At 35.2% G+C, this 27,531-nt stretch overlaps 2 protein-coding genes across 4 annotated transcripts in view; one reads left to right on the top strand and one right to left on the bottom strand.

Annotated features, from left to right (window-relative positions):
• The window catches only part of LOC134842590 (DNA damage-binding protein 1-like), a 46,456-nt gene extending 40,408 nt beyond the window's left edge, over nt 1–6,048 (top strand). Inside the window, exons 13-15 of the mRNA XM_063859001.1 lie at nt 1,107–1,214; nt 1,489–2,092; nt 5,586–6,048. Coding sequence (XP_063715071.1) covers nt 1,107–1,214; nt 1,489–2,092; nt 5,586–5,904 — 1,031 coding nt within the window. The 3' untranslated portion in view covers nt 5,905–6,048. The remainder of the gene's footprint in view (nt 1–1,106; nt 1,215–1,488; nt 2,093–5,585) is intronic.
• Nucleotides 6,049–9,622: 3,574 nt separating this feature from the next.
• LOC134842593 (uncharacterized) lies at nt 9,623–27,503 on the bottom strand. Of its 3 annotated transcripts, none has more exons than XM_063859007.1 (2): nt 27,301–27,503; nt 9,623–11,153 (listed from the first exon to the last, which is right to left on the bottom strand). In XM_063859007.1, the coding sequence occupies exon 2, from the start codon at nt 10,893–10,895 to the stop codon at nt 9,711–9,713; it is 1,185 nt and encodes a 394-aa protein (XP_063715077.1). In that variant the 5' UTR covers nt 10,896–11,153; nt 27,301–27,503; the 3' UTR covers nt 9,623–9,710. The 3 variants fall into 3 exon arrangements, with proteins under 3 accessions (XP_063715077.1, XP_063715075.1, XP_063715076.1); XM_063859005.1 differs by lacking the exon at nt 27,301–27,503 and adding an exon at nt 11,996–12,818; XM_063859006.1 differs by lacking the exon at nt 27,301–27,503 and adding an exon at nt 11,872–11,989.
• Nucleotides 27,504–27,531: the final 28 nt, after the last annotated feature.

Raw genomic sequence — 27,531 nt, 5'->3', positions numbered from 1 at the left:
TTTCTACAGGAAATAAGATCGTTTTCTCGGGTTATTGCTGTCGTTTTGCATTTATGGGACCCCCATCTTGAACACTTCCAGTCAAAGTTTCCATTCTTTGTTTCCTGTGTTTTTGTAAACTCGTGGCCACCGATTAAAAGCGTTCTCCGATTCTGTTGAGATTAACCCCAAAAAATTTGACTCATTTTGGTAATTGTTATTCCAAGGAAAGTTGATATAATGACGTAGTTTTGGTCTCATTTTTCTAGGTGGTTTTGAAAATTGGGTATTAAATTCTGTTAATTGAGACAATTTTCAGTTTTTGAGGCTTAAATTGCGTTTTTGTCTTTAGAACAATATTCCTAATTGAAAGACTCAAATTGAGTCCAAAAATTTAGACTCAAATGAATTAACACGTGCTGTTGTCTTTCCGATTCTAATTAGGACTTTTAAAGATTACATTAATTATGCGCCAAATCGACGCAAATTAAACTGGTATATAAATTAAACTGGTACTATAGATTAGTATAGGGTAGATTAGTATAGGGTAGATTGGTATAGGGTAGATTGGTATCGGTTAGATTGGTATGTAGGGTATAATGGCATAGGGTAGAATGGTATAGGGTAGTTTGGAATAGCTAGATTGTCCTGCCACCGTGTTATACCTTTATGTTCTTGAAAAAAAAGTATAATGGATCATTCTCCTACATAACTGCTGTTTCGATGTTTTTTGGTACTATCACAGCAACACGCTATCATTGTTTCAAATTAATTTGATTTTTTTTTATTTTATCAATTAGAAAACCAGCCGCTTTTCCGACCATTGCGGTATCCATTTTTTCAACTTTCATTTCGATCTTGCTTGCTAAGTTAAAAACCGAAGGGGCTAAGATTTAGGTTAATCTTCTCAAAAGAAATAATTATATAACTGGCTGTAAAACGTGTGCTGGTTTTGTTGTTTGCCAGTTTTGTCAGTTCTAGGCTAAATTTTTTCTCAGCTGAATTATTTTTTTGAGCTAATCTTCGAATTGTTTTGCCAATAATTGACACCCTATCTTATTGTGCCAACATTATCAACGTTAATTAATTTCGTCATTGCTTGTAGTATTTTCAATATGTTTTCACAGGTACGACATACGTGTTGTCTCATCAGGCAGAACCAGACAAAGGCAGACTGTTGGTGTTCGAATGGAAGGAGAGCAAGCTGAACCTCATCGCTGAAAAAGAAATAAAAGGTATCTGAAAAATTTCGGTGTTAGAAATCCACAAATGCAATTCAGATTTGACGGCAAAGATCGTTAAATATAATTATAAGTACTTAAAAGTGATCTTTTCATTATTAAAAACAATTCTGTTGTTTTATTTGAGATATCTTTTGGAATCAAATTTTGCATTCTCAAATTATAGTGATGGCAATTAAGATGGTCCAAAAATGGTAAACATAAATGAAACAGCGAATCGAAATTTTGAGATTCTTTTTTGTTACCAGGAAAATGATTGTTTTCTTAGGGTGTCCATACAGTATCCAGTTATTTAACGGGAAGATCCTGTGTGCTGTGAACCACATGGTTGAACTTTACGAGTGGGCCACAGACAAGGAACTACGACTGGACTGCTGTCACTATGGCAACATAATCGCTCTCTTCCTCAAAACCAAAGGAGATTTCGTTGTTGTTGGAGATATCATGAAGTCAGTGTCTCTTCTGCTATACAAACCGCAGGAATCCAGTTTCGAAGAGATCGCCAAGGACTACACGCCTCTGTGGACAACGGCTTGTGAAATCCTTGACGATGATACATTTTTAGTCGGAGAAAACAACTTTAACATTTACACTGTCACCAAAGACTCTGCGGCTACGACTGACGAAGAGAGAAGAAAACTGACGATCACAGGAAGATTTCATATTAATGATTTCATAAACGTGTTTCGACATGGCTCGCTGGTTATGAATAATCCAAATGAGTCAGTTATAAATTACCAGCCCTCTATTCTGTTCGGAACTGTGAGTGGGGCTATTGGCTTAATTGTTCAACTGCCTCCTAAGCTGTTTTTATTTTTGGCTGAATTGCAGGAGAAAATTGTAGCTACGATTAACAGTGTCGGCAAAATCAGGTCAGTTCAAAATTAATCCTGTTTTATTCAATTAAATGCTGGCTTATGCATTTCATTTTTGGTCTGTTTCCATCTTTTAGTTGCTTTCAGTAAACCATTTGTTTTGTTTTATCTCCGCTGGCTTATCGCAAAACTTGTTGCTTTTAAAAAGTCTGTTGCTTTTAGTAAACCATTTGTTTTATTACCTCCGCTGGCTTATCGCAAAACTTCAGAGAACTTGAGGCAGACAGTTTTGAAAAATTCATATTCTAAGATATCTGGTTACCGTAATTTTTCTTCAAGGGAGCTGGGCGAAGCTACGTTATTTATTAAGGAATAATATCGTGAAGATGATGCGAAGCTAAGTTCTTTAATAAGCGAAGCTCAGTTCATTATCAAGGAATGATTATACATCGGAACAGTAATGTGGTTTGTTGCAAATGAAAAAATGTTGTAGTTTCGTTCAAACAATCTGATGGATGGAGTACGTACAAGTACAAAACCATTTGAGATTATTGTTCCGACCATTGAAAATGGGGAGGAACTTTATATGCGGGTGTGTTTTAGTTTTTTCTTTTGTTTTCCACGCAAAATCAGGTACCACAAATAATCATCGGACTGGGTTGAGTGCTATGTCATATTAACGCTCAAAAAGTTTCCCAGTGTCGAGACAAAATCGATTTGAAATTTTCGATTTTTCGCTTTATTTCGAGCCAATAAAGTGAGCGAGTAGTCGTTGTTTTAATTGTTTACAAGCCTACAATAGCTTATTTTAGAGCACAAAAACTTAGTTTTAGAAGACTTTAGCTTATTTTGAGTATTTTTGGGCCTATTCGGAATCAAAATTCAAAAAACTGCCTGAAAACTTGAAAAAAATTTTCTTTGATTTTTTTTCGTTTTTATAGTAATTTTTCGACAAAAATTGTTATTCAATTTGGTGCTTTTATTCTGGTTATCGAATATAACTAGCCACAGTTTTTTTTGTTCAGCTCTTTTTTTATCACACCACGCCAAAAAAACGGCAATAATTTGGAAAAAAGACTGGTAAAAACTTTCTGTGCTACTTGCACAGTAACCGGCTATCTTTGTTGCGTTCAGATTTAGTTGACATTTTCTGCTATTTTAAAGACATCGACATTAAAATTGCCAAAAATTAGTTTTGGAGTTGTGCGTGGTGAAAGGTGCTTTCAATCTGTCTAAACTTGAAATAAAATTTGTTTTTTTTTATATATCCAGGAGGGGCATGATTGACAAAAGCATTAAATGTAGTCAGCTAGAAGTGCTGGAGCTTCCGATACTCATAGTGTAATTTTTTTTCAGGATTTATGCGTTGTTACTGCAGTTGTACTTTGGACCTCCATGCTTGAAACTACGAAGAAGGTATCGAGATCAAAACTGGTCAGAACCTGTTGTTTTTGCATGTTCTGCTATTTTTCGACTTGAAAAAAATTGGGCCAGGTGTTGGTTTTATTTTTCGTAAGATTTTTTTTTCGAATCAGGCATATTTCACTATAGTGTGAATTTTTTTTTATTTATTTTTGTAATAATGCAGATAATGGAAATTGCTGGTTTTTTTTCTCAGCAAAACGATGTATAATTTAAGGACTTGATTTTGAGTTTTGTGTTTTTCTTTTATTCTTCTCTCGGACACCAGCCAAAAAGAAATGAACGGAAGCGTTTTAAAAGTCGATGAACGTATTTCAGATTCTTAAATAGGTCGCGATTTTGTTTTCGTTTTTTTGCAGGTTTTTTCGGGAAAAGTCTTAGTTTGTTCAGGCTCAAATTTACTTTTTCACTTCGTTTGACTTCTGATTTTTTTTCAAGTTCAGTTCATGTCCTTTGTCAAAAAGAAGGCAAAGTCCACTATCGATGAGCGAATGTTAAAAGGTCTCGAAAAACGTGATCGACTTCTAGTTTCGAAAATGGAATTGATTTTTCAGATTTCCCAGCGAAGTAAAAAAAAAACGATTGATCCAGTTTTCTCAAATTTGGTTACTTTTATCGAAAATGTTTTTCATCAATTTTTTTTAGAAATTCAAAGAATTTTTGAAGAGCTCGTCTTTTTTTTTGGAATTTGACTGTTGAGATTTAAAAAAAAACAATTCAGATGTTTTCTGTTTAATTGTTTTCATTGACTTTTTTCCAACTGCCTGTCGGCTATGTTCTAAAGTTTTTACTTTGTTCAAAATCAAAATTTTGATATCATCTAATTGCATATTTTTTATTAACCCTGATGTTTCGTTGTTTACCCTTGCGATAGCAAGGATATTGCAATCGGCTACTAGACTTTTTTCCCGTAAATTACTTGCGGCAAAGAATGGCCAAAATTAGAAATGGTAAATTTAGGTTCAGCTCTTGATTAATTCTAATTTGTTTGTGTCTTCGGCACTTTTGGTCTGGAGTTAACGATTACGCCTAGGACGGCAAAAGTCCTAGAATCGAATCTGACAGGACCTTGTTCCGTTTTTCAAAAAAAATTGTCGGCTCATTATTTTTCTGTTGATATATTGTTGGCTTAGTAATGTACAATTGCTTTTTTAAAATTTTTTTTTCTTCTTTATAGTTTTGACTTAATTATTTCCGCCTAATTTTTTTTGGCTCAGTGACCTACTTTTGATTCGTGTCTTGGAAAACAAAATTTTTATGTCCACCTCTGGATCACACAAAATGCTAAAAATCTAAATAGAATTTCTAGTTCGTTTTTCCTGACAACAATTTTTTTTGTTTTTTTTTCTGTTCCTTATTTTTCGGCTCGAAAGGTTTTGGCCTATATTATATCGGCTTAATGACATATTGTGTTTTTCGACGCGCGAAAAAAATGTGTTTATGTGTCTGTTGATTTTTTTCGCCTTAAAGGATTGTTGCCAAGGAGTTTTTCGGCTTTGTTGCCGTTTGTAAGTTTTTTTCCGATGCTTATTTAACATTCCATTGTCTTGGCATGTGTTTGCCATATTTGATAGATTTAGTTTTTTGACATTTTCGAATTTTTTCGATTTTTTTTTCTGACTTAGCGGCTTTCTTGTTTTGTATCGCTAGTGGTGCGAAGCTCAGCTTCGCCTCTGTGTTACAAAATACGCCTCCGCCTTTTTTGATGCGCTTTTGTGAGTTATTGATCTGTTAGCTCGAGCGTGTATTCTTTGATCGTGATTGAAAGGTATCATCGTGCTTTCTTAGATTCTGCACCAAAACAAGAATAGCGTATTTGATAAGGTCTTTGAGGTTGCGCTTCAGTTTGCGTATTATATCGCAAACAATGGGCGCTGAAAAAGTTTTAATTGCATTGCTTATTCCGCTAGCAATATTATCGTCATGGTTTTTCTACGACCAATAGGTAGAGCGTGGTCCGAGGGCTTTTAGTGTCATGTCGGATCACGATATCGGAGTTTATGGTAACGATGATCCGGAATCTTTGTTGTGTCTAGGCTTTGCATTCATTTTCCCTTTCAGAAACTATTCAATGGTTTTATCGCAACAATAAGGCTTAACCTGCTGACGTTTAAACAATTTGTTTCAGCCATTCCACGTGGCGCGATTTTTCGCATGAGTTTGGAAGTGAGCCAGCGCAAAGCTTCATTGACGGAGACATTATCGAAATATTCCTGGACATGACAGTGGCCGACAGAGAACGGGTCCTCAAGGGACTCCAGTTCAATTCCAGTTTCCTCACCCAGAGACAGGATCTGAACGTCGACAGCACCGGAGATGATTTAATGAATGATTCAGGTCTTATTGCAACTGAGGCTCCCTCGAAGGCAGCTCTGAATTCAACCGGGCCCAAAGTGTGCGTAGATGAAGTGGTGAAGTTGATTGAAGATCTAGCTCGATTGCATTGATTGCAATCGCCATTCTTACTTTTGTTAAATCCTTGTTCAGAATCCTTGTTTCAAGTTTGTGTCAGGAGAATGATAAGATGTGCTAATGTTATCTCAATAAAACTAGCTGTATTTGAGTTTTAATTTTTTTATGTTTCAATTAGAAGGATGAACTTGATTTTATTTATAAGAAAAAGTTTTCATTAACTTTTAAATTGGAATGTACATAGCGAAGAAACTCATACATATCGCATTTGTTTTTAGGGTTCTTGATTTTTACCGGTTCGACTTTCAGGTTTTTCAAGTTGAATTTAAATTCATTTGCCACAATGAAAGCAAATTACGCTCTCGATTGAAAATATTTGAAATTCCCAGTTATTAAGAGTCGATGAACGTAGATTAGACTCTTATATCGGTCGTGATTTTTTTGCAGTAAAATGTTAGTTCAGGCTCAAATTTATTCTTGATCTTTTGTTCTAGAATCAAATTTTGATCTCTTTTTTAAGTTCAGTTCATTCCCTCTGTTAAGGCAATCTCAACTATCCACTGTAAAAACAAGTCAATTTTTTTGTTTTCTTGCTTTCATTGGCTCTTGTCTATGTTTTTGAATTGAGTGGTTAGTTTTATCAAAATGTTTCATTCATTGCTTCAAGGTTCAGTTGTTTTTCATTACCGATTTGAAATACACATCACGGGCGATTCCAGCAACTTATCGTGTCGGAGATTATACCGCTGCTAATTTTCCGCTATCTCCAGTGCTAGAACTTTTGTCACTCAAAGAAAGCTTGTAGGTGATCGAGTATTGAAGCGCTTCAATTGCTTTTCAAATTCTGATAAAAATTCTTTTTTTTTGCTCAAAAATTTTGAATGTTTGGACTTAATTAGTGTGCCGCCAAGTGTGTTGACAATCAGTTCGCCACGTGTGGCGCGGAACGAGAAAAAGTCTTTCTAAATTTGATTTAAAAATTTTTTATTTTCGTTTTTATTTCCAAACATGCTATGGTTTGATTTCAGCTTATCGGTCCGTCATATTTTATCTGGCTTAGCTTTCGGTGCAATTTTTTATATGAGAAAAAAGTTTCAACTTATTCATGGATTTTTTTGTAAAGCTTACATAAATTTCTGTTTTTATCAAATAAGTTGTTGAAATGTTTTTTTTTCTAATTTATGCCAAATCTTTTAGAAAATACTCTAATGATAAGAAGAATAAAAGTAAGAAAAAGGCTCAATTCCGCGTAAGTAAGTGCAATAACTTCTACATGAAAGTTACTTAAAATCAGTTTGAGGCCTACAGTTTTTGTAGTGGTACTCACTATAAGAATAGAATTATTTATACCAAATGCTTGCATTTTTTATAAAAGCAAATAATCCATTGTTTTCAGAGTCATATCAAAATCAGGTTTTGTCACACGAAGCATCTCGTTTGCAGCTCTGGGTGCGTGTACAAAGTAAATTTTCGTCTTTTTTGATTTTTCAATAAAGCTCAAACTCTTCTTGTATGTTTCTGACTGACCTGAGGTCAATTTCACTTTTTGTTTGCTCCGGTTTTGTTAAATATCAACAGTTTTGTAAATGATTTTTCAGAGTAACAAATGATCATCTCGTTTCAACAAAAAACAAATCGGAATGAGCTTTAAACGTTACAGGGAATGAAGATAGCAATCGTATTTTATTGTCACCTCTCTTTGTAACTCTTCACTGAAAACTCTAATTTTTGCAAACAGGGTATTGGCGAACGCCAAGCCGCTGAGCAGTATAAGATTGATAAGAGCAAAGATTGATACATTAACTTTTCCTGGACTGCATGACGACGCGATTGGAGACTCTTAGTGATTTTGATAATTTTGTTTCATTTGTCTCGTCCAATTACATTCCTTCTCAGGACAAGAACAACACTTAGATCTTTTATAATTGTTTGAGTTGACGATTTATCAAGGGTAAAATGTTGTGTTTATATTGTCACTTACGAGAGCAGTAGCTTGTACTTGCGAACTAGACTTTTCGCCACCGTAAACAATTTGTCTTAACATTTGCTGCTCAATTTCAGGTGCTGCGCAGTCATGCTCAATTTCCCGAAAATCAATTTGAGGTAGTATTTTTTTAAAAAAAACTTGTTGAAAAATAATGATTTATGTTGATTTTCATTCTAATTTTTGTCGGCTGTTTTTCAGTTGTTTTTTCTTATGCCGTTTGCATTGTCTCGTTTGCGTTTCGAGTAGTTTCTTACCACGGCTTTATTTTTTTTTTGTTTCAAATAAATTGCGCCTTTTTCATTAAAATGTGACTCAAGAATTTTTTAAAACTATTTTTAGTGAGCAGCGATGTATCAAAAGGGGTACAAAAGTGACTGGTGTTACCCTTGAGATGTGTTTCACAAGACTATTGCGAATGATTCTATATCCTTTTTAGCCGTTAAAATTTATTTTCGCTGGAATTTTCTGACTCCTAACTGGGTACTGTCCTTTTTCAATGGACGTTCAAGAACAATCGAAATAGATTCCAAAACGGCAAATTTTTGGTCATGATATCCGCAACTTACCGGATTTTACTGAAAAGCATGTGAAAAGAGTCAGAACATGTTTCTAGAACAATTTTTCATAAGTCAAGCGGCGCCTATTGAAAAAATGGATCGAGTAGGTACGAGTTTTTTTTAGGTTTGGTTGTTCTAACCACTTCCGTTGGATAGTTTTTAAGTGAAATCAGGTCCCACAAATAACTGTGAGAATGGTGATAAAGCCCGCGATCTCAGTTTTTATTCGGAGTCCAAGATAAAATCAAAAAAATTGCCAAGAATAATTGTCTCATTGTCTAGAAAAGTTGGTATGAATTATTCGCTATTCAGAGTTAAACGCAGTGAAAGGAGATAAAGTTTTTTTTTAATTAGAGGGAAATTATCTTATAATTTTTCATTGGCTGTAATGCAGAATGATGAGCCTATCACATATGAGAGGTAATTACGTTCGAGCAATAACAACGACACATACATATGACGACACATACATCTAGATGGTTAATTAGTTTTTTTATTAAGTTATATTATAGTCTGCGCAATAATCATTCCACTATTTAAAAAACTCGCAAAAATCTTTTTAAGAGTATTTGAACGTTTTTGAAGATACTTATAGGGTCCTGTGGATTTTTTGACGTATGATTTTTGACATTTTCTTAAATTGAATTCAAGTTCACTTGCTAAAAGGAAGGCGAATCCTATTACGAAAGCCGAAGTGGGAAAAAATGTAAACGACTTGGAGTCCGTCAAGCTATAGCTTCCTTGCGTTCATTCACACTTTTTTAACTGTCTGTTTGCTATGTTTTTCATACTTTTGGCAATGATGGACTGACGTTAATGGGGATGTTTATTTGTTTCCCTCTCTAATTCGCTTCTTCTTTCTGAGTTTGTTCACAATGTGATACTTGTGTAGACATAAAGCGGCTATCTGTTTTTGACTTTTTTGGTTAAAAAATGGTTTTGTTACTACTTCGAGACACGTAATTCTGGCTGTTTAAGTGGAAGCGAAATTTTTAGCTAAATAGCGGATGACTTTCAAACGTTTTAGTTAAAATTTTTTCGGAAACCTTGAAGCCAAGTCAATCCCCTCGATCCTCGGAATCTCGCATCAGTAAAGGCGCTGTTTTCTCTATTTGCTTCGGCCGTTATCTACTGTTCTTTCGCTCTATTTGAGCTCAAAATTAATTGTGAAGAATCTTGAACCAGGCAAAATATAGTCAAACTTGTACGTAGAAATGTATTTGATCCCTAAATAAACAGATAAATTTTTGTATTTCAAAAATATCACAAATTAGCACTCCAATTTTAAAATTTGTAATCATTGCTGATTCTGATTGTGGAACATTTGAACTAAATTTATACTCAAGCGTCGGACATTAGAATCGAACGAACTAGAGCTCCTTCTGTCTGTCATAGAGCCAAACATGTTGAATGAGGCATGTTGGGGGTGCAAATGACTGATACCGTCTAAGGAATTTAAAGTTTCTTTGTCCATACTGGTTGTAGAAATTGCAGATATTCTCCGTCTCCCGTGGTAATTATGATGATTCTCGTTTTCGATGCTTTCAGAGCTAACTCCGCTCGACGATAGTCGCTCGTGGCTTTCCTGTCTGTTTTTGTTGCTTCGGAACGTAGAGGAAGCACTGTTTGGAATTCGCGTCGTAGCTGCCGACTCGCCTTCGTTTGAATTCTGACGCCCGTACACATTCTCTTGGGCACCTTTTCGTTGACCAATCACTCTGCGCACACCTCCTACTGAACTAGTATGAGCATATGAACTATGAGTTGCTGCTGCTAATTGTACTTTAGCCCTACCCTTGGGGTACACGTTGCGAGATTCTCTAGGGCCTCCGTTATCAGGCTCAACGGAAACATCTTCAAAATTTCGGTTTTGGAAAGCTAAGTGGACGTTTTCATTGGAATTGTCCCGAAAGTGGTCGTTGCAAATCACTTCATAGGTGGGAAATGTTGAGTAATCGTCATCGTCGTTTTCACTGTAATCTTCATCTCTCTCATCGTGTAAATTACCTTGCTCTAGTCTGTAAATATTGATTGATTTCTTTGGGTTGTATTCCATAATATGAGTTTCAAGGTCAAACGAACAGTTTCTGGTGGCTTTCAGAGGCAGAATAAGATGAGTTATTTCAGAATCTTTGCAACTTGTTATTGTTTTGTTGAGGTTGCAGTGGATGTCGTCGATTTTGGCTTTATACGGTTCTTCCTGGAACATTCCATCAAAGGCGCCCTGAGTGTCAACATTGGCGTTTGAATCGAATAGTACTTTCTGCTCGGATAGTTCGGATTCAATTCTGGCAGCCTCTTGGTTCTCTTGTTTTGCGTAGTATACAGCGGGTTTGTTGCGGCTGTATGGCTTTGGGATCGGGTTTTTCAGGTGACTTTTGATATTGTTTTTGTTGATGTGTTCTGGGATCTCTTTTAACTCATTTATGTCAAGGTATAAATCATCGCCCGTCTCCTTGAGGTTTGAAAACAGACAGCCCATTCTGCCAATAAAGCGAGGTGCTTCAAGATTCTCGTGTATCTCTAATTTTTGATCCTACGTTTGAGTGAGAAGTGCCGTTATAAATCGCAAAGCCTGTGTCGATTTCGAACTAAAGCATTTCCTCTTTCTTCAAAGGTGCTTCTTTTTTCCTCTACAGTTTCTTTCAATGTTCAGGTCCAATTTAGTCTTTAAGTATCATCAGAAGCTGACGGTTTCCTGCTTTTTATTGAAACTCTTCGCCCTATCCGCTCGTGGCATCTAAATAAAAAATGCATTCAATTCAGTAATGGCTGCAACTTAAAAGAAATAATTTTTTAGACACTACACTATTTACACGTAATTGGAGTCGGTCTAACTAAACCCACGTATTTGATTTCGTCTCTAATTCTTTTTTTTTCAATTTCATTATTTCCTCTACCTTTGTTTTTAGGCAGGAAGAAACCTCTACCTAATTGAGTAATGCAAACCAGTTTCATTATTGAAAGTTGCTGCTCTTGTTTCCATGTTGCACTTTTCGAGTAAATTTATATGCCTAATTGTTTTTGAATGCAGATACTTCCTGATTTTTATGTGGCTCTAACTCTCGAGTTTGTTGATAATTGGTAACGTTTGCTGTGGGGTGCGTTTACTGCGAGATTTTATTGATTTTTGATTCTGAGACTTTGATTGTAGTTTCCAGTATATTAGAGCTGAAAAAAATTGAGAGCTAGTCCATTATGAATTGTTTTAGTTAAAAGTAGCAAAGGGGAAATCAAAGAAATGGAGTTGAGAAGCGACCGTTTTCCATCTCATGTCCCATACACGAAGCATTATGCAACATAAGCTGGCGGTACGATTTTGAGTATTTCATAATTTTTATTATCCGCTCCTAAGAAGAAGCTTGTGAAAAGTTTTTGATTTGCGCAGAGATTTTTGTACCGAGTTAATTTTGGCCTATTACACTTTTGTACCTATTGAAACTGAATTTAGATCTTACCTGTCGATTGTTAACATTGACTTCCGATGTGTCAAAGGAAAGGAAAAGATCAGATGGGAAGATGCAACTAAATGCGAATTGTTATGTTGCTATTTTTAAGGTTGCTTGGTATACTAATTCTTACCGTTCTCGTGTTGTAAGGGGACTGTGGTTTTCTTTCAAGTTTAATATGTTATTTTTCGTAGGCTGATGATAATAGCAAACACAAATCTCCATCCAGATTTAATGCGTGAATCCAGAGAAGTTGGAAATGTGTGATTATGGTGCTGCTGCTAGGCATAAGCTCATCCCTTTTAAACAAATGGAGATAGAAGTCTCTAAATAGCTTTTTTTGAATAAATTATTGCAGTTAATCGAGTTTCGCGGGTAAAGTTGGAGCGTGAAAAACTGCTGGCTCCGAAGTTACCTTACCGCTTCTTGAAATTGAGACCGAAAAAGTGTGACTTAATACCGGGAATCAGATTGTCTTCTAGAACTTTTAATCCCGTTGGTACGTACACACCGAATATTAAAAATTGAACATTGCGAATCGTTGTTATATTGCGTGGTTGCGTTGTGCAGTAGCTCTTATACAATTGCATCGCGGCGGCGTTGGTAAGTTTGCAAGGGAAAGGCGGGAATAGAAAACGGAAGTGTAACGTTCCGCGAGCAGCGCCAATGCAGTAACAGGAATCTATCCATTGTAAAATTTCTTCACGCGCTCTGTACTTAAATTGGTCGCTTCCATTAATTCCTCATAAAGCTTTCCAACGCTACACGTCCGTTGGCTCTATGTTGTGGCGTTATAATATAAGCGCAATGGAAGCAGCACTGAAAATGAAATTGAGATAGGACTGGCAGGAATAATCCCCCTGTTTCAATCTCTTTTTGATTCGTTCTATAATACCGCTCAGAACACCTATGAAATGGCATGTTGGAAGCCTTTTTCAAACTAATTTGATCTTAAGCAGCTAAATCACGTGGCACTAGTATTCAAGGACAACTTTACTCAGCAGAAAACCCAAAGGAGTCAATATACGGCCCTAAATTCCCAAGGAATATAAATATCCCAGGAATCATAATACTCAATGTTGCTCGAATTTTAATCCAATTAATTGTTAAATCGTGTTTACTGGGTGTTAATGAACGAAATGAGTTTTCAGTTTTTTTGGCAACGATGTTTTTTTTACTATGAAAGGTTAATTTGTTCAACGAAAATGGAGCTTTTCTTTTCGAAAGGTGGGTATAGTTTAAAAACTAACAGAGGAAAAAATGACTTTGATCCAAACTTTTGAAACGGTTTTTTAAACTCCAACGCCTTGGCCATTTAAGTTGTTAAATGTCAATGAAAGAAATTTTTTATATGTTTCTTTAATAGTTTTTTTTGCTAATGATGTTCTGTATTGGCAAGTAATAACAAATTGATGTCAGTTACCTACTATAAGACGATGCTATTTTATAAAGAAAATCAGAAGCAAGTTATCTTTCCCCAAAATGGTATAGAGAGGGTGTTAACTGGTTTACCGATTTTGGTGAAATTCAACGGATCTGATTCCAGCTTTCGACAACAACTCATACATTCTCTGAGCTTTTTTAGTGTAGAACTCACGCTTTTTTTAGAATCCGAATCTGACTTTAAAGATGGTGAAACATAACAACAGAAACATATACTATGCATATTTTCACAGAGTTGTAGAAAGTTTGAAGAACGCTTCAAAACTGTACGTTCCATTTTGCCCACGCCACATAAAGGTGACCGGGCAACTTGCCACCGGAGTGACCTTTGACCTATAGACTGCTTTTTAAGCGGGACCTGTACTGAAGTTATGAGTTTGTTTTAATATATTCGAAAAATTGAATCATTGTAAATTTATAACTATCTAAATAAGTAATTAAAACAATTACACAAAAGCGTAACTACATGAACACACACCCGCACGCACGACCATGCGCGTTGGCTTCTGTTACCTACTCGTTTGCACTTACGTAATTCATTCACGTTCATACAGATTTTCACGTTTTAAGATATCAACTACATGTTAAGTGAAAATTATTACCTTTTTGAAAGCGTTAAAAATTACTAAAAACTATTTTCGTTCCATTGCCAGCCTAATTTTTAGCTTTACCTATTTTTTGCAGATTCAAACCAAGGCAAGGCGGCCATGGAAAGTTTTCTGATATTAAAAAAAATTGTGAAATTTGGGATCCGGTAAGTTGAATTTATCCGATTTTTTTTTGCGCACAGTGCTTCGAAAGGTCACTTTTGAAGATAGGACGATTTTTATACGAGGGAAACGACCAACATGCGAGCTATTCAGCTATTTTTTTTCTTTAATAGGATCAGAATGTTTTTAAAAACGGGATCGGGAGACGAAAACTCAACCCCCACCCGCCTCCCTCTCCCCCAATTGATGAAAGGCAGATTGTACAATGATTGTTTCATTCGTAAAAAGATAATGTAAAAATCCAGACCGTTTGTTGTTATTTTTTTAGGCAAAGGAGATACTTCGCAGTTGTAGCTTAAGTTCTTCAAAAAAACTGGTAACTTGAAGCAAGCGCTAGTAATTGAGGTTTTGCGGAAAAGATGAAGGAAGATCTAGAACCGAAAGTGGATGTTAGAACATAGTTACATAAAGCATCAACGCTGTATGGCAGTATGAAAGCAAAATTTCACTGTTCTTCATGAAAATGAAAGTATATGTTCATATCCTTGATTTTTTTTCTGTGAACATTTAAAAATTTAATCGAAATTATTTATTGAAATAACACAATTTTATCAGGCGATCCTTGTTCCTTCCATTTGACATACGACTAGAATCTCAAAACTGGCGTTATTTTAACAATTTAAATTGTCCAAAAATCAAAGAAATTGTTCTGAAGTAGTTATTAATCATCGAAAGTAGTTGAAATTCTCAATTGTCCAAAAATCAAATAAATTGTTCTAAAGTAGTTATTTATCATCTAAAGTAGTTCGAAATCATTTAATTTAGCAGTTCATGATACCCAAATTGTTTTTTATCTTACCGTTTTCTCTCAGCTTTGTTTAAACTCAAGGTTTTCCAGACTTGAATTTTTAAGTGTCAATGAACGACGTGAAGACATTTATTTAGGTCTAACGAAGTTCTTAGTTTTTTCACGGAAAATCTTAAAATTTATTCACGCTCAAAATTTCTGTTTTTTTGCGGCTTCGATTATTTCAAATGAATTTTCTGATTTTCTAAAAAGAATTCAAATAACAGTCACCAATTATGACAGCGCAAATCAAGCCAAAATTTGAATACCGCTTTTTTTAAACTTCCGGGCGGAATAACAAAATTATTCATTTTTCCAGTTTTCTCAAACTGGTTTAGTTATAACATAAAAACGTTTTTGAAATTCAAAGAAATTGAACGCTACAGATTTTTTTAAGGGTGCTTTGCGAATATTCATTCGCGTGCTTTCAGTAGTTTTCTGAAGAGTTGTCTCAGTCTGTTTTCTTAATTTTATTGACTTTTTCTTATTGTCTGATGGCTATGTTTGTTCTCTGTAATTTTCTGTAATTCGTTTTCCATGATTGTTCTGACAGCTTAAAATGGAGAGGGATATTTAAGTATGAATGAACGTAGTAAAGACACTTGATTGGGTCGAGTTGGTTTTTTAGAAAAAAATGTTACTTCAAATCTGTTTTTTTTTTTCAATTTGACTTTTGATTCCTTTCAAGCTCATTTCATGTTTTTTTCTTCTAAAAGGGTGTTAAATTACGCTTGCCAATTACCCAAGCGAAAATAGTGAGAAAATATTTGAACGAATTCTAGTTTCAAAGGTGGGTTCATCTGTTTTTGAAATTCGATTTGAAAAAAAAACGAATTTGATTTTTTTTCTTTATCTTTGCGTTCATTGGAGCTTTTCTAACTGTCTTTTGGCTATTGTTCAGACCATTGAAACTGGACAGGAACTTTTTCTTCGGGTGTGTTATAGTTCTTTTTCATGCAAGCTCAGGTATCAAAATTAATTATCGGAATAGGTCGAGTGATAGATACCTTTCATTGAAGTTCGAATGACTTCAAAAGAGAGTGATTTCAATTTGTTGTTAATTTAGTTTATTTGATTTTTGCAAGGTAATTTTTTTGTCTTCCAGGATTCTTTCAACGCTATCTCTAGGAATAAAAAACTTATCAAAAAAATTGAATTATTGTGAAACAGTTTTTTCAATAAACTTTTTTCAATTTTGGAAGAAAACGGGTCGTATTTGCATTATTTATTATTTCTTCTTTGATAAAAACAGGAGTTATCAAAAATTTCTTGTTTGATAAAAATAGGTCTCATGAAAAATTTATTGGGATCGGGTTTCTTATTTATTTTTTTGAGACACTTTGGAAAATTTTTTCACTTTTTCTAACACTTTTTCCCCTGTGCGCCTGCGTAATTCGCTAGGCTCTTTGTACTTATTCCCACCTTCTACAGCCTTCGAAAGTGTGTGGGGCGAATTGTTGACCAATAATTTTGGATTTGGATGTTACCTTGTATAAGGGGTTCTGTCCAATTTTTTTTACACAAGAAGTTATGACCCTCGGAAAAGTCAAGTTTTCGATTTTTCGACCTTTTTTAATATTTTGCTACTTTTCGCAAAAACTATCCTCCCAAATCTGAGATTTTAGGTTCAATAGGTTAATCGTGTTGTGTGAGTGTGAATCTCCCTTGAATACCAATTTGAGCCCTATTTCTTTACACGAAAGTTATGACACTCAGAAAAGTCACATTTTCGATTTTTGAACCGTTTTTGTAACTTTTTTGATTTTTCTCAAACCCTATTTCTTCAAATCTGAGATGTTGGGCTCAATGAGTAGAAAGGAATGTGAGAAACTCCCTTTGCTAAACGGTTTTGCCCAAATTTGTCGACACAAAAAATTATGGCCCTCAGAAAACTCAAATTTTTGATTTTTTGACCATTTTTTGAAACTTCTTAAATTTTCTCGAAAACTACCCTCCCAAATCTGAGTCTTTGGTTTCAATGGGTAGAACCGGTTATGGGAAATCCACTAAATAAGCAGTTGCGCACAATTTTTCTCACACAGTAAGTTATGACCCTCGGAGAAGTCAATGTTTTGATTTCTTGTCCGTTTTTGAACTTTTTGACTCCTCTCGAACAGGACTTAATCTGATGTAAAGTGTTTAATCGAGGCAACAGGTTGTGGGAAGCCTCCACGCATAAGATGCTACGCCCTAAAAGTTTTCCAATAAATTATGTCTCTGGGAAAGTTCCAAAGTCACAAAATTTTTACTCATGTTTTAATAGAGCAATAACTAGGTTTTGGGTGAAGCTCAATTTTTAAAGTTATGAAGTTACCCATTTCATCCCGAATCAGAACAATATGAAGTTACCCATTTCATCCCGAATCAGAACAACAAACTAAAAAATTGTCAATTAAGTACCTCCAGTTTTAGCTGGGCCTCTAGTACTATCGAAAATGTCAAAATTGTAGGCAGCGGTAACATCCATAATTTTGGATTTTGGATGTTACCTTGTATAAGGGGTTCTGTCCAATTTTTGTCAAACAAGTACCTCTAGTTTTAGCTGGACCTCCAGTACTATCGAAAGTGTCTAAATTGTAGGCAGCGGTAACATCCATAATTTTGGATTTTGGATGTTACCTTGTATAAGGGGTTCTGTCCAATTTTTTTTTACACAAGAAGTTATGACCCTCGGAAAAGTCAAGTTTTCGATATCTCGACCTTTTTTTAATATTTTGCTACTTTTCGCAAAAACTATCCTTCCAAATCTGAGATTTTAGGTTCAATAGGTTAATCGTGTTGTGTGAGTGTGAATCTCCCTTGAATACCAATTTGAGCCCTATTTCGTTACACGAAAGTTATGACACTCAGAAAAGTCACATTTTCGATTTTTGAACCGTTTTTGTAACTTTTTGATTTTTCTCAAACCCTATTTCTTCAAATCTGAGATGTTGGGCTCAATGAGTAGAAAGGAATGTGAGAAGCTCCCTTTGCTAAACGGTTTTGCCCAAATTTGGGCTAATATTGATCCAGTTTTTTTTTTCAAATTGATTTACTTAGATGAAAAGCATAAAACTCGTAAAAAAAATGAAATTCAAAGAACTTGAAATCCATATTTTTGCTATCTTAGGGAGTATTAAGAATATTCAGTCGTGTTTTTGTTGTTCAGTCTTTTTTTCAGTCGGTATTTGATTTCATTGTCATTTTTCCAACTGTCTGAAGGCTGTTTGTTGGTTTGTGCTCCAATGTTTGTTCAAACCTAACGATGTCCAATTATAATATTTTAATTTTTTTTCTTTGTTTGTTTCCCTTTGTTAGCACCTTTTCCCCTTGAAATTATATCTATTGATATGATACACTGATGATGGTAGAAAAAATAGCGCGAAAATTTTCAGCCAATTATTGTTTTGATCTGTAAATATGAGAACTCATGGTTTTGTCTGCCTTCAATTTTAGCCGACGTTGCGCATTGGTTGCATGGCGCATATTTCATAAATTGCTGCAGTCAATTATTTTAATGACACGTGTGCTTGTCAAGCCCGCGTTGTCAATTCACAAATTGTAAGTTCAGACTAGCGGATTTCCAGCTCACCGCACTGTTCTGAATTTTGAATTAGTTTTTAACCAGAATTCTGGTAGTAATTGGGTTGAGTTAAAAATAAGTACCATGCTCGACAGCCTAACTAGTGATGTCTATTTCATGGGGGATCTGAGAACAGTTTTGGTTTTAATTTTTTTTGTTATTACGCAGAATGATTCTCCAACAACTGATGCATAACTGATTGTTTTTATGAGATTGCCAAAAGGGTCCTTGAACACGAAGGGGAAACTGTTATCATGGGAATATGCGCACAGAAATTATTATTTTGCCAATGGCACTTTTTGAAGATCAAATTCAATCAATCTGAGCTTCTGACATTTCATTATAAATGGTAAGGTGGAAGAACATAGTGGTGTCAAAATGGCAGATTTTTAAGGTTGGTTTTTCTTATCATGATAAAGTGGCACAAACAAACGATGAAACGAAAATGAAGCAAAATTTGTGTTGAAGAGAGCTGTTGCGTTGCTATTTGGTTTCTTTACAAAGCTGCCGTAGCCTTGAGAAAGTCTTGTGTACAACCTTTCTTAGTTTTGAGGGATTGAATGCTGATGAATACGACTAGAAAAGGCTAATTTAAAAAGGCACCTGCGTCATCTGAGACTTCTCAGTGTGACTGAGAAGTGCTCGGAGCTAAAAAACTGGGCATGCACAAATCTAGTTAATATATTAAACGGAACAAAATTCTGCTGAGGTTTTATTTGGCTAACTGCATTTGGCATGACTGCATTCAGTTTTGCTGGCATAGACAAATTGGCCGTGTTGTGATTTGGAAGGAAAGGTACTGCAGATAATGAGGCCATAAAAAGTGCACTGTTCTTAGATAAATCTCCATTTAACTCCAATGAAAGGAAACATATCAAGCATTTGTGGTGAGCTTCACTTTTTGTGCAAATTAATGCTCCAGCCTCTGAACGTTTTAGGCGGAGTTATTTATTGACAGGTCAAGAGCTATTTTAATAGATAAAGTTACAAGATTGCAGCAGAACAGTCTTAAACTTGGGTTCCGATTGCAAATGATCAGTGAAGCCTTACTTATAGCTCATTTGCTTTGGTTTTGAATAAAGCGCCAAGTGGCAGTGGTTATAACGGGTTACCTGCCTTTTGCTTTTGCCTGAGTTGGTTGCTGGTTTGGAATTTTGCAGCAGGAGCTGTCGCTTCTCATTCGTTGTTTCTACTTAATCCCATATTTGCGTGTTTGTGTGTGTGTGAATAAGAATGGCCTGAAAGGCGGCCCCAATTAGATTCAGCTCAGTTTTTGCTCTTAAAAGCGGCGTTCATGTTGAAACAACAGACCATGGAAGTAGTTTTAATGTTGAAAAACGTCAATGGGCACTTAAAATGATTTCAAGTCTTGGAATATTTGGATACTGGATAAATAATACTTTGGACTTTTTTATCAGCATTTTCATAGCAAGTCTAAAGTGTAAACTGTTTTGATTTCAGTGTTGAATAATTAAAATCAAAACATCTGTATTTGGTTTGGTTTGTAACGTTGCAGTTAAGTGCAACTTTTTTTTCAATAATTTTTAACAACGCAGTAAAGTTGATGAAATCAAATATGAGCGATAATAAAATAGTACCTGGTGCTAAATTGAATCTTGTCTTCTCAATGTAAATCGCTAGAATTTTCCCAGCAGCATTTTTGTGAAGATAAGGTATTAACTGACAGCACATTCCCATTAACTGGGTCTCCAAATCCTGGATTGATAAAACAGAAATAAACAGTTTCCTACCAGTTGTCGCTCTCAAAATAAATGAATAGATTCACTGTAGGGTGAATGGACGTTGTGTCAATTATTGAAAATGGGATTTCCGTTTGAACACTTCCTTGGAAACCGGCATCGAATTTGTAGTTAATTTGAGGGAACTCAACCAGAAAATTCAACCAGAATCAAACATACATGGATCAACAGTCTAATTTGTCGAGGAGACTTCTCGAAATGGTTGAATGTCTGGTAGAAATCAAGGTTAAGAAGAGCACGACTGCTCGTACCGGGGCGAAGCAACGGAAACACTTTTGCGAAGTGTTATGCAACGGAAACACTTTGGCTTTTGCAAGTTCAACTGGAAAAACTCCCTCTCTAAAGGATAAATTTATCAAGTACAAAAATATGGCAACATTGACCGGAGTCGATAGCTTGAGCTGTAGATTATTTATGTTTTCATAACCTGAAGACATTTTGCTTAGCAATTTACTAATTAATGCAATAGTTTCATTCGTTATTGTGAATTTTTAAAAATGAAAAGTTGAATGATTGGTTCTTTTTGGTCTTTTTTCTTGTATTTCATGTTCCACTATAACAAAAAAGTGATTGAATTTTGCCACAACGACTGTTTTTGAAGGCAAATGTCTATCAGTCGTACACGAATCAGGCATGGAAATTGACACCTCATTGGATCTTTTTCCTCTTAATTCATTTAGTAACGCAAAGGTCTGCCTCGAATCTCCGGTACATTTAGTGAATTAATTAACCTTTTTGGCTATTTTTTTTCATGCCTGTCAGTTTTGTGGGCCATATTTAACCTGGTCAGTTTATTTAAATTTGTTTATTCCTATATTTGAATTTTGTGTAACCTATTTCTCTGCTCTATTAAGTTCTTTTTGCGGTTTGTGAACCATGGAGGAAGAGTGCTATTACTTTTTTCGTTTTTATGGGTGCATATTTGTTCAAACTTTCTAATTAAATGGCATGAAATTAGCTGAAGCTCGCTTATATTTGCCGAAGTTTATTTATTTTGATTACGTAGCTAAATATTATTTTCACCTGGGCAGAGGATTTGTGGAAAAGTTTTTGCGATAAGTTAGCATATTATCGTCTGTTTTCGGTTTGAAGCGAAATTTAAATTTAGAAATGATCAGCAAAATCTTGTTCTTTTAGAGTTACTGAAGTACTGTCTATGTCTCTTACTACAAAATGATCAATAAAGCTCTTTAACTCAAGATTTAAGTTGAAATGAAAATTTTTGTTGACAGAGGTAGCCTTTAATGTGTTGAAATTTAAATCACTGCAAAAGTAATGTCGCGATTTTAAGGGTATTGAAGTAGTGAATTTAAATTTAAGGGTATTGAAGAAGTGAACCTTGAGAAGTATTCAAGTAGTGAATCTAAGTTTACATTGAACTCTCTCTTGTATTCTCATTATTATTCTCAGTTATTGCTTCTTCCATGAAATACTCCTCGATTATATCACATCCAATTATAGCTTGAATCATCACCTCTACCATTTTGCGTCGAGGCGTAACTTAGATCTATTTTAGGCGTAAAAGTTTATAACAAGTGGGTTAGGATCATAAGGTCAAGGACTTTTGCCGAGATCTTCCATCAAGGACTTTTGCCGACATTCTTCAATGCGCGATAACCCAAGTTTTGCGTCAACCGTTTTTGGCTTTGTTGGGCATCCGGTTTTTTTGTAATGGCCAAATATTGCGGGCTTCATTTATCAACTCATTATTTCGATAATCGTTAATGCTCTTTTTCTACTTTCTACGGATCCAACTGCTCATTGTTTGTTTCTTGGTTGCAGCGAATTCTTCGGTTGACTCAACTTGTAATAGTTTGAAAGTTGAATCGTCGGGGTTTCGTACGAGGACGTTTTCGTTGTGAATACACGCTGAAATCCCCATTTTTCTGCTTCCACTTTGACTCTAGGGGCGGGACACTCTTCAGTCATGATTGGGAAATTCTGAAAGTTATGATATTTTTTCAGCTTGTTTTTTTTCTCCGCCATAGTTTGCCATTGTCTGGATGATAGGTAAATTTGATAATCATGGGCGTCTTTGTGTGTCGCTTAAGGGATGGTAAGCTTCATTTTTTTCAGATTCAATTTCTCTTTCAAATACGGTCGTAAAAAGTTAATCTTGGGTTCCCTCCATAATCTAGATATACCAAATTTATTCATAGTTTCCTGGACTGCTTTTGCTCTATGCAGCGGTCTGAAAGATCGTTGGTATCTTTAATTACCTTATGTCTTGTTTCAACCTGCTCCTGCTCAAGAGTATTTAATTTTTTGTTAATAACTCAATAGTTTCCAGCTCTTCAATTGTCTTTTTTGTTTCCGGATTGGCCAATTCATTGGTTATAAACTCTTTGGTTACTGTAAGCTTAAGGACTACATCAAAAGTTTCTTCCATCTCTTTGCTTTTATCAATCATCTTTGCTTCAATAAAGGTCTTCGACTCATTAGCTATACGAGCCGGTGCTTTCACAATTAATCTATCCATGGGATTTTAATGTAATTGAATATTTTTGTTGACAGATGTAATTATTAATGTGTCATCCGCAGAAATAATTGCGTGATTTTGAAGGTATTGATTGAACTCGAACATGTATTTTCTAGGTGGGTTATAAGTGTTAACATAGAAATGTAATGTTTCTAGGCAATTTTCACTGCCATTGCTTTTTATGAAATTAAATAACGCCTAGATTCTATCCCCATCCAGTTATAGCTTGAATCTCTATCTCTCTCCTTTTTGCATCGAGGCATGTTATAGATCTATTTTGTATCTAAACTTATTATAACAAATGCGATAGGATCATAACGTCATTTACTGTTGTCGAGATCTTCTGTCAAGGACTTTTGCCGAGGTTTTCCAATGGGTGATTCGCTTCAACCGTTTTTGGCTTTGTATGGCAACAAATGTGTTAGGATCATCATCAAGCAAATGTTTAAGAACATCTTCTTTGTCTTCGTGTTTTTTCAGAGATCTTGCATTTAAAATTGGCATCGGAATATTTGTTGGTTTGCTTTTTGTCGTCTCTTGATGTGACCGAAAAGGGAGTTTCCAGAGGTTACCAGTCCTGTCGACCTATTTTTCTTGCTGGTTGAATTGTAATGACTTTTGCTAGCACGAGCACCAGTGCGCTCAAAGTATCTTCCGTCAAGGACTTATGCAGAGATTCTTCAATGGGTGATAACACTAACTTTCGCTTCAACCGTTTTTTTGTTTCGATGGGTATCCGATTTGTTTTGTAATGGGGAAATTTTGGAGGCCTCATTTATCAACTTTTTGTTTTGATAAACTTTTATGCTCATTCATACATTCAAGTGCTCATCTTTTCCAACTGCTCATTGTTCAACTTTCTCTAGGGGTGAGGCACTCTTCAATTATGATTCTGAAATTCTCAAAACTATGAACATTTTTCGGCTAGTTTTTTTTCGCCATATTTTGTCAATGTCTGTATGATAGATAAATTTGACAATCACGGGCGATTTTGTTTGTCGCCTAAGGGATGGTAAGCTACAATTTTTCTCGTACTCATTTTCTCTTTCGAATACTAAAGTTAGTTGATCACATCATGGGTTTTCTCCATAATTTAGATTTACTAATTTTAGGCATAGTTTTCTGGCGTACTGCTCTAGCTCTATGCAGCGGTCTGAAAGACCAGCGTTCTGAAAGATTGTTGTTGTGTTCAGTTACGTTATGTCCTATTTCAATCTGTTCTTGCTCAAGAGTGTTTAACTTTTTTGTTGATAACTCAATAATTTCGACGAGCTGTTCAAGTGTCTTTTTGCTTCCGGATTTGCCAGTTATTTGGTCATAGACTCTGTGGTTACTGTAAGCTTAGTGACTAGATCAAAAGTTTTTTCTATCTCCTTGCTTCTATGAATCCTGAAAGGAAACAGTGGAATATTAGGGAAAACTAGATCAGCTACCCAGATAGGTAATTGTTTTATGCTAATTTGATTTGAAACTGATCGCCTGTAAATTTAATTAAATCTTGATCAGCACAGTTATTTTTTCTTGCACAGTTATTACTGACCAGCGTCGTTCAAGGTTGGTTTGTGTTTGTTATCTAGTACCTTGTTTTTCAGGATTGATTTTAATCCACTTAATCCCTTCTCAATGAGTTGTGTGCACGTTATCTTCTCTTAAATGTTTTTCACTATATTTAAGGTCCAGCCGCTTTCTTTCCTTAACAAATAATTGATCACTGCCTTCGATCTGTTTGGTTTTTTATGTCTAGGAGGCAGGGTAGATCTTTTGCGGCAAGGGTAGTAAGCCTCTCTTGAGATCTCAGAGTCTTATTCCACGTATGAGGCAGATGACGGTTTATTGCCAATGAAGAGGTTTTTGCCCTTAAAAATTGGACGATAACTTCGTCCATTGGAATGAACTGGATTGCGTCGGTAATTTCACCCCCTGGAATAGAATGTTAAAGTTGGGAAATACTTGATGTTTTGCTTGAGAGTCAGCATTGAGTAGATTTTTCATCTGCAAAAATTTGAATGTTTGAAACTGCATAATTAATTAGTGTTAAGACTCGAAAGATAGCATGGACACTAAGAATCAGGGTGACCACTTGGTCACTATTTTAGTGACCAGTCACTACTGGTCACTAATTGGTCACTATTTTTTCAATGGTCACTAAAAGTCACTATTTACAACGGTTTTTGGTGACGGACCGTAAAATTTCTCTAAAGGCGCCTTTGGAGCCGATATATACTAGTATTGAGCAGGGAGCGCGCGCCGAGAAAACACAATTTTTTTTCAAACTTTTTCAAAAAGAGCCTACAAATGACTTCAGCCTGTTCCTGTTTCGGCTTATTCAAAATTATGCCTGCGCCGCAGAAAGTTCTAAAAAAAAAGTCGACAGAAAATTCGAAAATTGTCATAGTCACTATTTTAGTCTCAAAAAAGCGGTCACCCTGCTAAGAATTGAATATTAGGTAAGTGTTGAAGAAGCAATGCAACCTAAAGGGTTTCTTGTTGTATTGTGTTTGTGCGATACCAATTTCTACTACAAGCTCAAAAAACAGCATGCCAATCAGGTATCAAATACTGCTGCCCCTAGCAATCAATCTCTATTTAATAAGTTTACCACAACAATTAGGCTAATTAGAGAGTAAAACTTGAAAATTTTGAGAGTCGTTTTTGGTGACGCGGTATCAGAAATGGGAGTATAAATCTCAATCATATCTGAAGCAGTGATTGGTGGAATCCCTCATACGCGAAGGACCGAATGCGCGAAAATAGAAACAAGACTGCTCGTATCAGGGCAAAGCCCTGACAGTTCCGACTGCCTTTAAACGTTTATGGAGCAGTAATAACATAAACAACATTAAAAAAATTAAATAAAATAAGATGAAATTTTTTTTCTAAAATTTGAAAGATTTTTCTATAAAAATCATCCCTTCACACGGCATATAAAGTACAAAACAATAGAATTTGCTCCTTGTAACAAATCAATTATGACATAAGCTTCTTTCAGCCAATTTGGAACGATTTCTAGGACGGATTAAATCTGCGCTTACGCGTTAATAGCGCGAATTATATCGCGCGCTAATTGTCCCAAATTGGTCAAAATGGCAATATTTAAACCCTCATAACTTTATGAAAAACAATCACAGGTGAAAAATCTTTTCAAATTTAAGCTCAGGACAACAATAGCTTTCGAATGATATTAAAAAAAGTCCGTCAAAAATGGCTAGTTAAAATCGAAATTTGTCTGAAGAAAAAAAAACTCACCCCGAGCACAAATATTCCGTTACTTTCGTTTCGAAAGTCGGAATAATTAGCCAGTCAGATTTCAGTAATCTAAAATTTGCAAAGAAATTAAACGTTTTAAGGGACTAGAATATTGATATTGGTCGAATATAAAAACGGCAGAAATATGCAAAATTCCAAATTGTCACTGACGCCGACGAATAGGAACAAATTTTATATTTCAAGAGTTTCGTTATAAACAAAGCTAAATTTTGCTTCATTTAATTGAATGGCAATTGCTTCTTTTTAAAAGTTGACTTGCGGCTAATTTTATTTTCGGTCATTCGCTCACGAGTTTTTTTGCGCATTCGGTCCTTCGCGCATGAGAATAGCCCCCGCAGTGATTCAATGTGAATTAAAAATTGAATTTCAATGAGCATGATGGTGCGGTATGATCAATTTGGAGTGCATTCTGTATTTAGACATCCGCGTATTTATACTCGTCAGTATTTATACAAATACTGTATGAACCAATCAGAATCGAGATAAGACATAAATAATCCAAAATAAATAATAATTATTTATTAATTTTCTCCTTATCTCGATTCTGATTGGTTAAAACAGTGTTTGTCTAAATACTGACGTGTTTGAATACGCGGTTGTCTAAATACTGCTACCTAACCGATCAATTTCATGCCATGATCATGCGCGTGCTGAAAATAGTTTCTTAATTGACAAATTGTCATTGTCTAATATTAATCATGTTGTTTTTAAATCTTTTACAGTGCTTTTGCCTCATCAGAGTGAAAGGATGGTTTTAATGTCTTTCAGACACTTGATTACAAACTAGCGAAAGCAGTTTTCTATAGTTGTGATTTTTATCAAGTGAAAATTGATTTGATAAAAAGATGCGAGTATTAAGCTGCGCTACCACTAAGATTTTTTAGCTCTTAAAAATTGGTGAATTTTTTTGTCCGACTACTCTCAATGAGATAGATCCGCAATTTGGGCTATAAGTTGGTCTTTTTTCAGCAATTATTGGTGCCCTATTGAAACCTTTTCAGTCTTAGTTGGATTGTAACTCGGGTTTGAACGTATGTTATTCAGACTAAATGCTGACTTTGGTCAGGCCATTTAGCTCGGGTCCGTTGCTACTTACATTAAGTTGCTTGAGCACTAAACAAAAGTTTGAAAATCAATTCATCAAGTAATCGCTTTATCCACATAAAAATTTGTACTTTTATCCCCAACTGAAAATGATAATGTTCAGTTGTTTTTTTTAAGTAATTTAAAAGGACGATTGTTCTTTGTGCTGATTACCTGGAGGATATTGAGAAAAATTATCTTTTCAACGACTGATTTGTTGCGCTTTGCTATTTTGTCTAGTTGGAGCCGATCTAAAGATTTGCTCCTTTTCTTGTTCTTTTTCTTACCATTTGGTATTCCTTTGAAGTTGGATTTAATTTGTCGCCGGACGCATCTTGACTTCGTAAGCTACGGTCTCTGCTGAAGTTCTGGTCTCTATAACTGTCCTTTGTTCCAAATAGGAGAGATTAAAAGGGAGACAGCAATATCGAAAATCGGAAGAAAAATGAAGGGATATAAACCGAATTCATCAAGTTTTGTATTACCACAATGGAACTACATTTTCAAATGGCAGCTTT

This window comes from Symsagittifera roscoffensis, chromosome 3 (assembly GCF_963678635.1).
Source record: "Symsagittifera roscoffensis chromosome 3, txSymRosc1.1, whole genome shotgun sequence".
In the NCBI taxonomy this organism is placed as follows: domain Eukaryota; kingdom Metazoa; phylum Xenacoelomorpha; order Acoela; family Convolutidae; genus Symsagittifera; species Symsagittifera roscoffensis.
The sequence above is the reverse complement of the archived record's forward strand: the minus strand, read 5'-3'. Positions and strand labels throughout refer to the sequence as shown.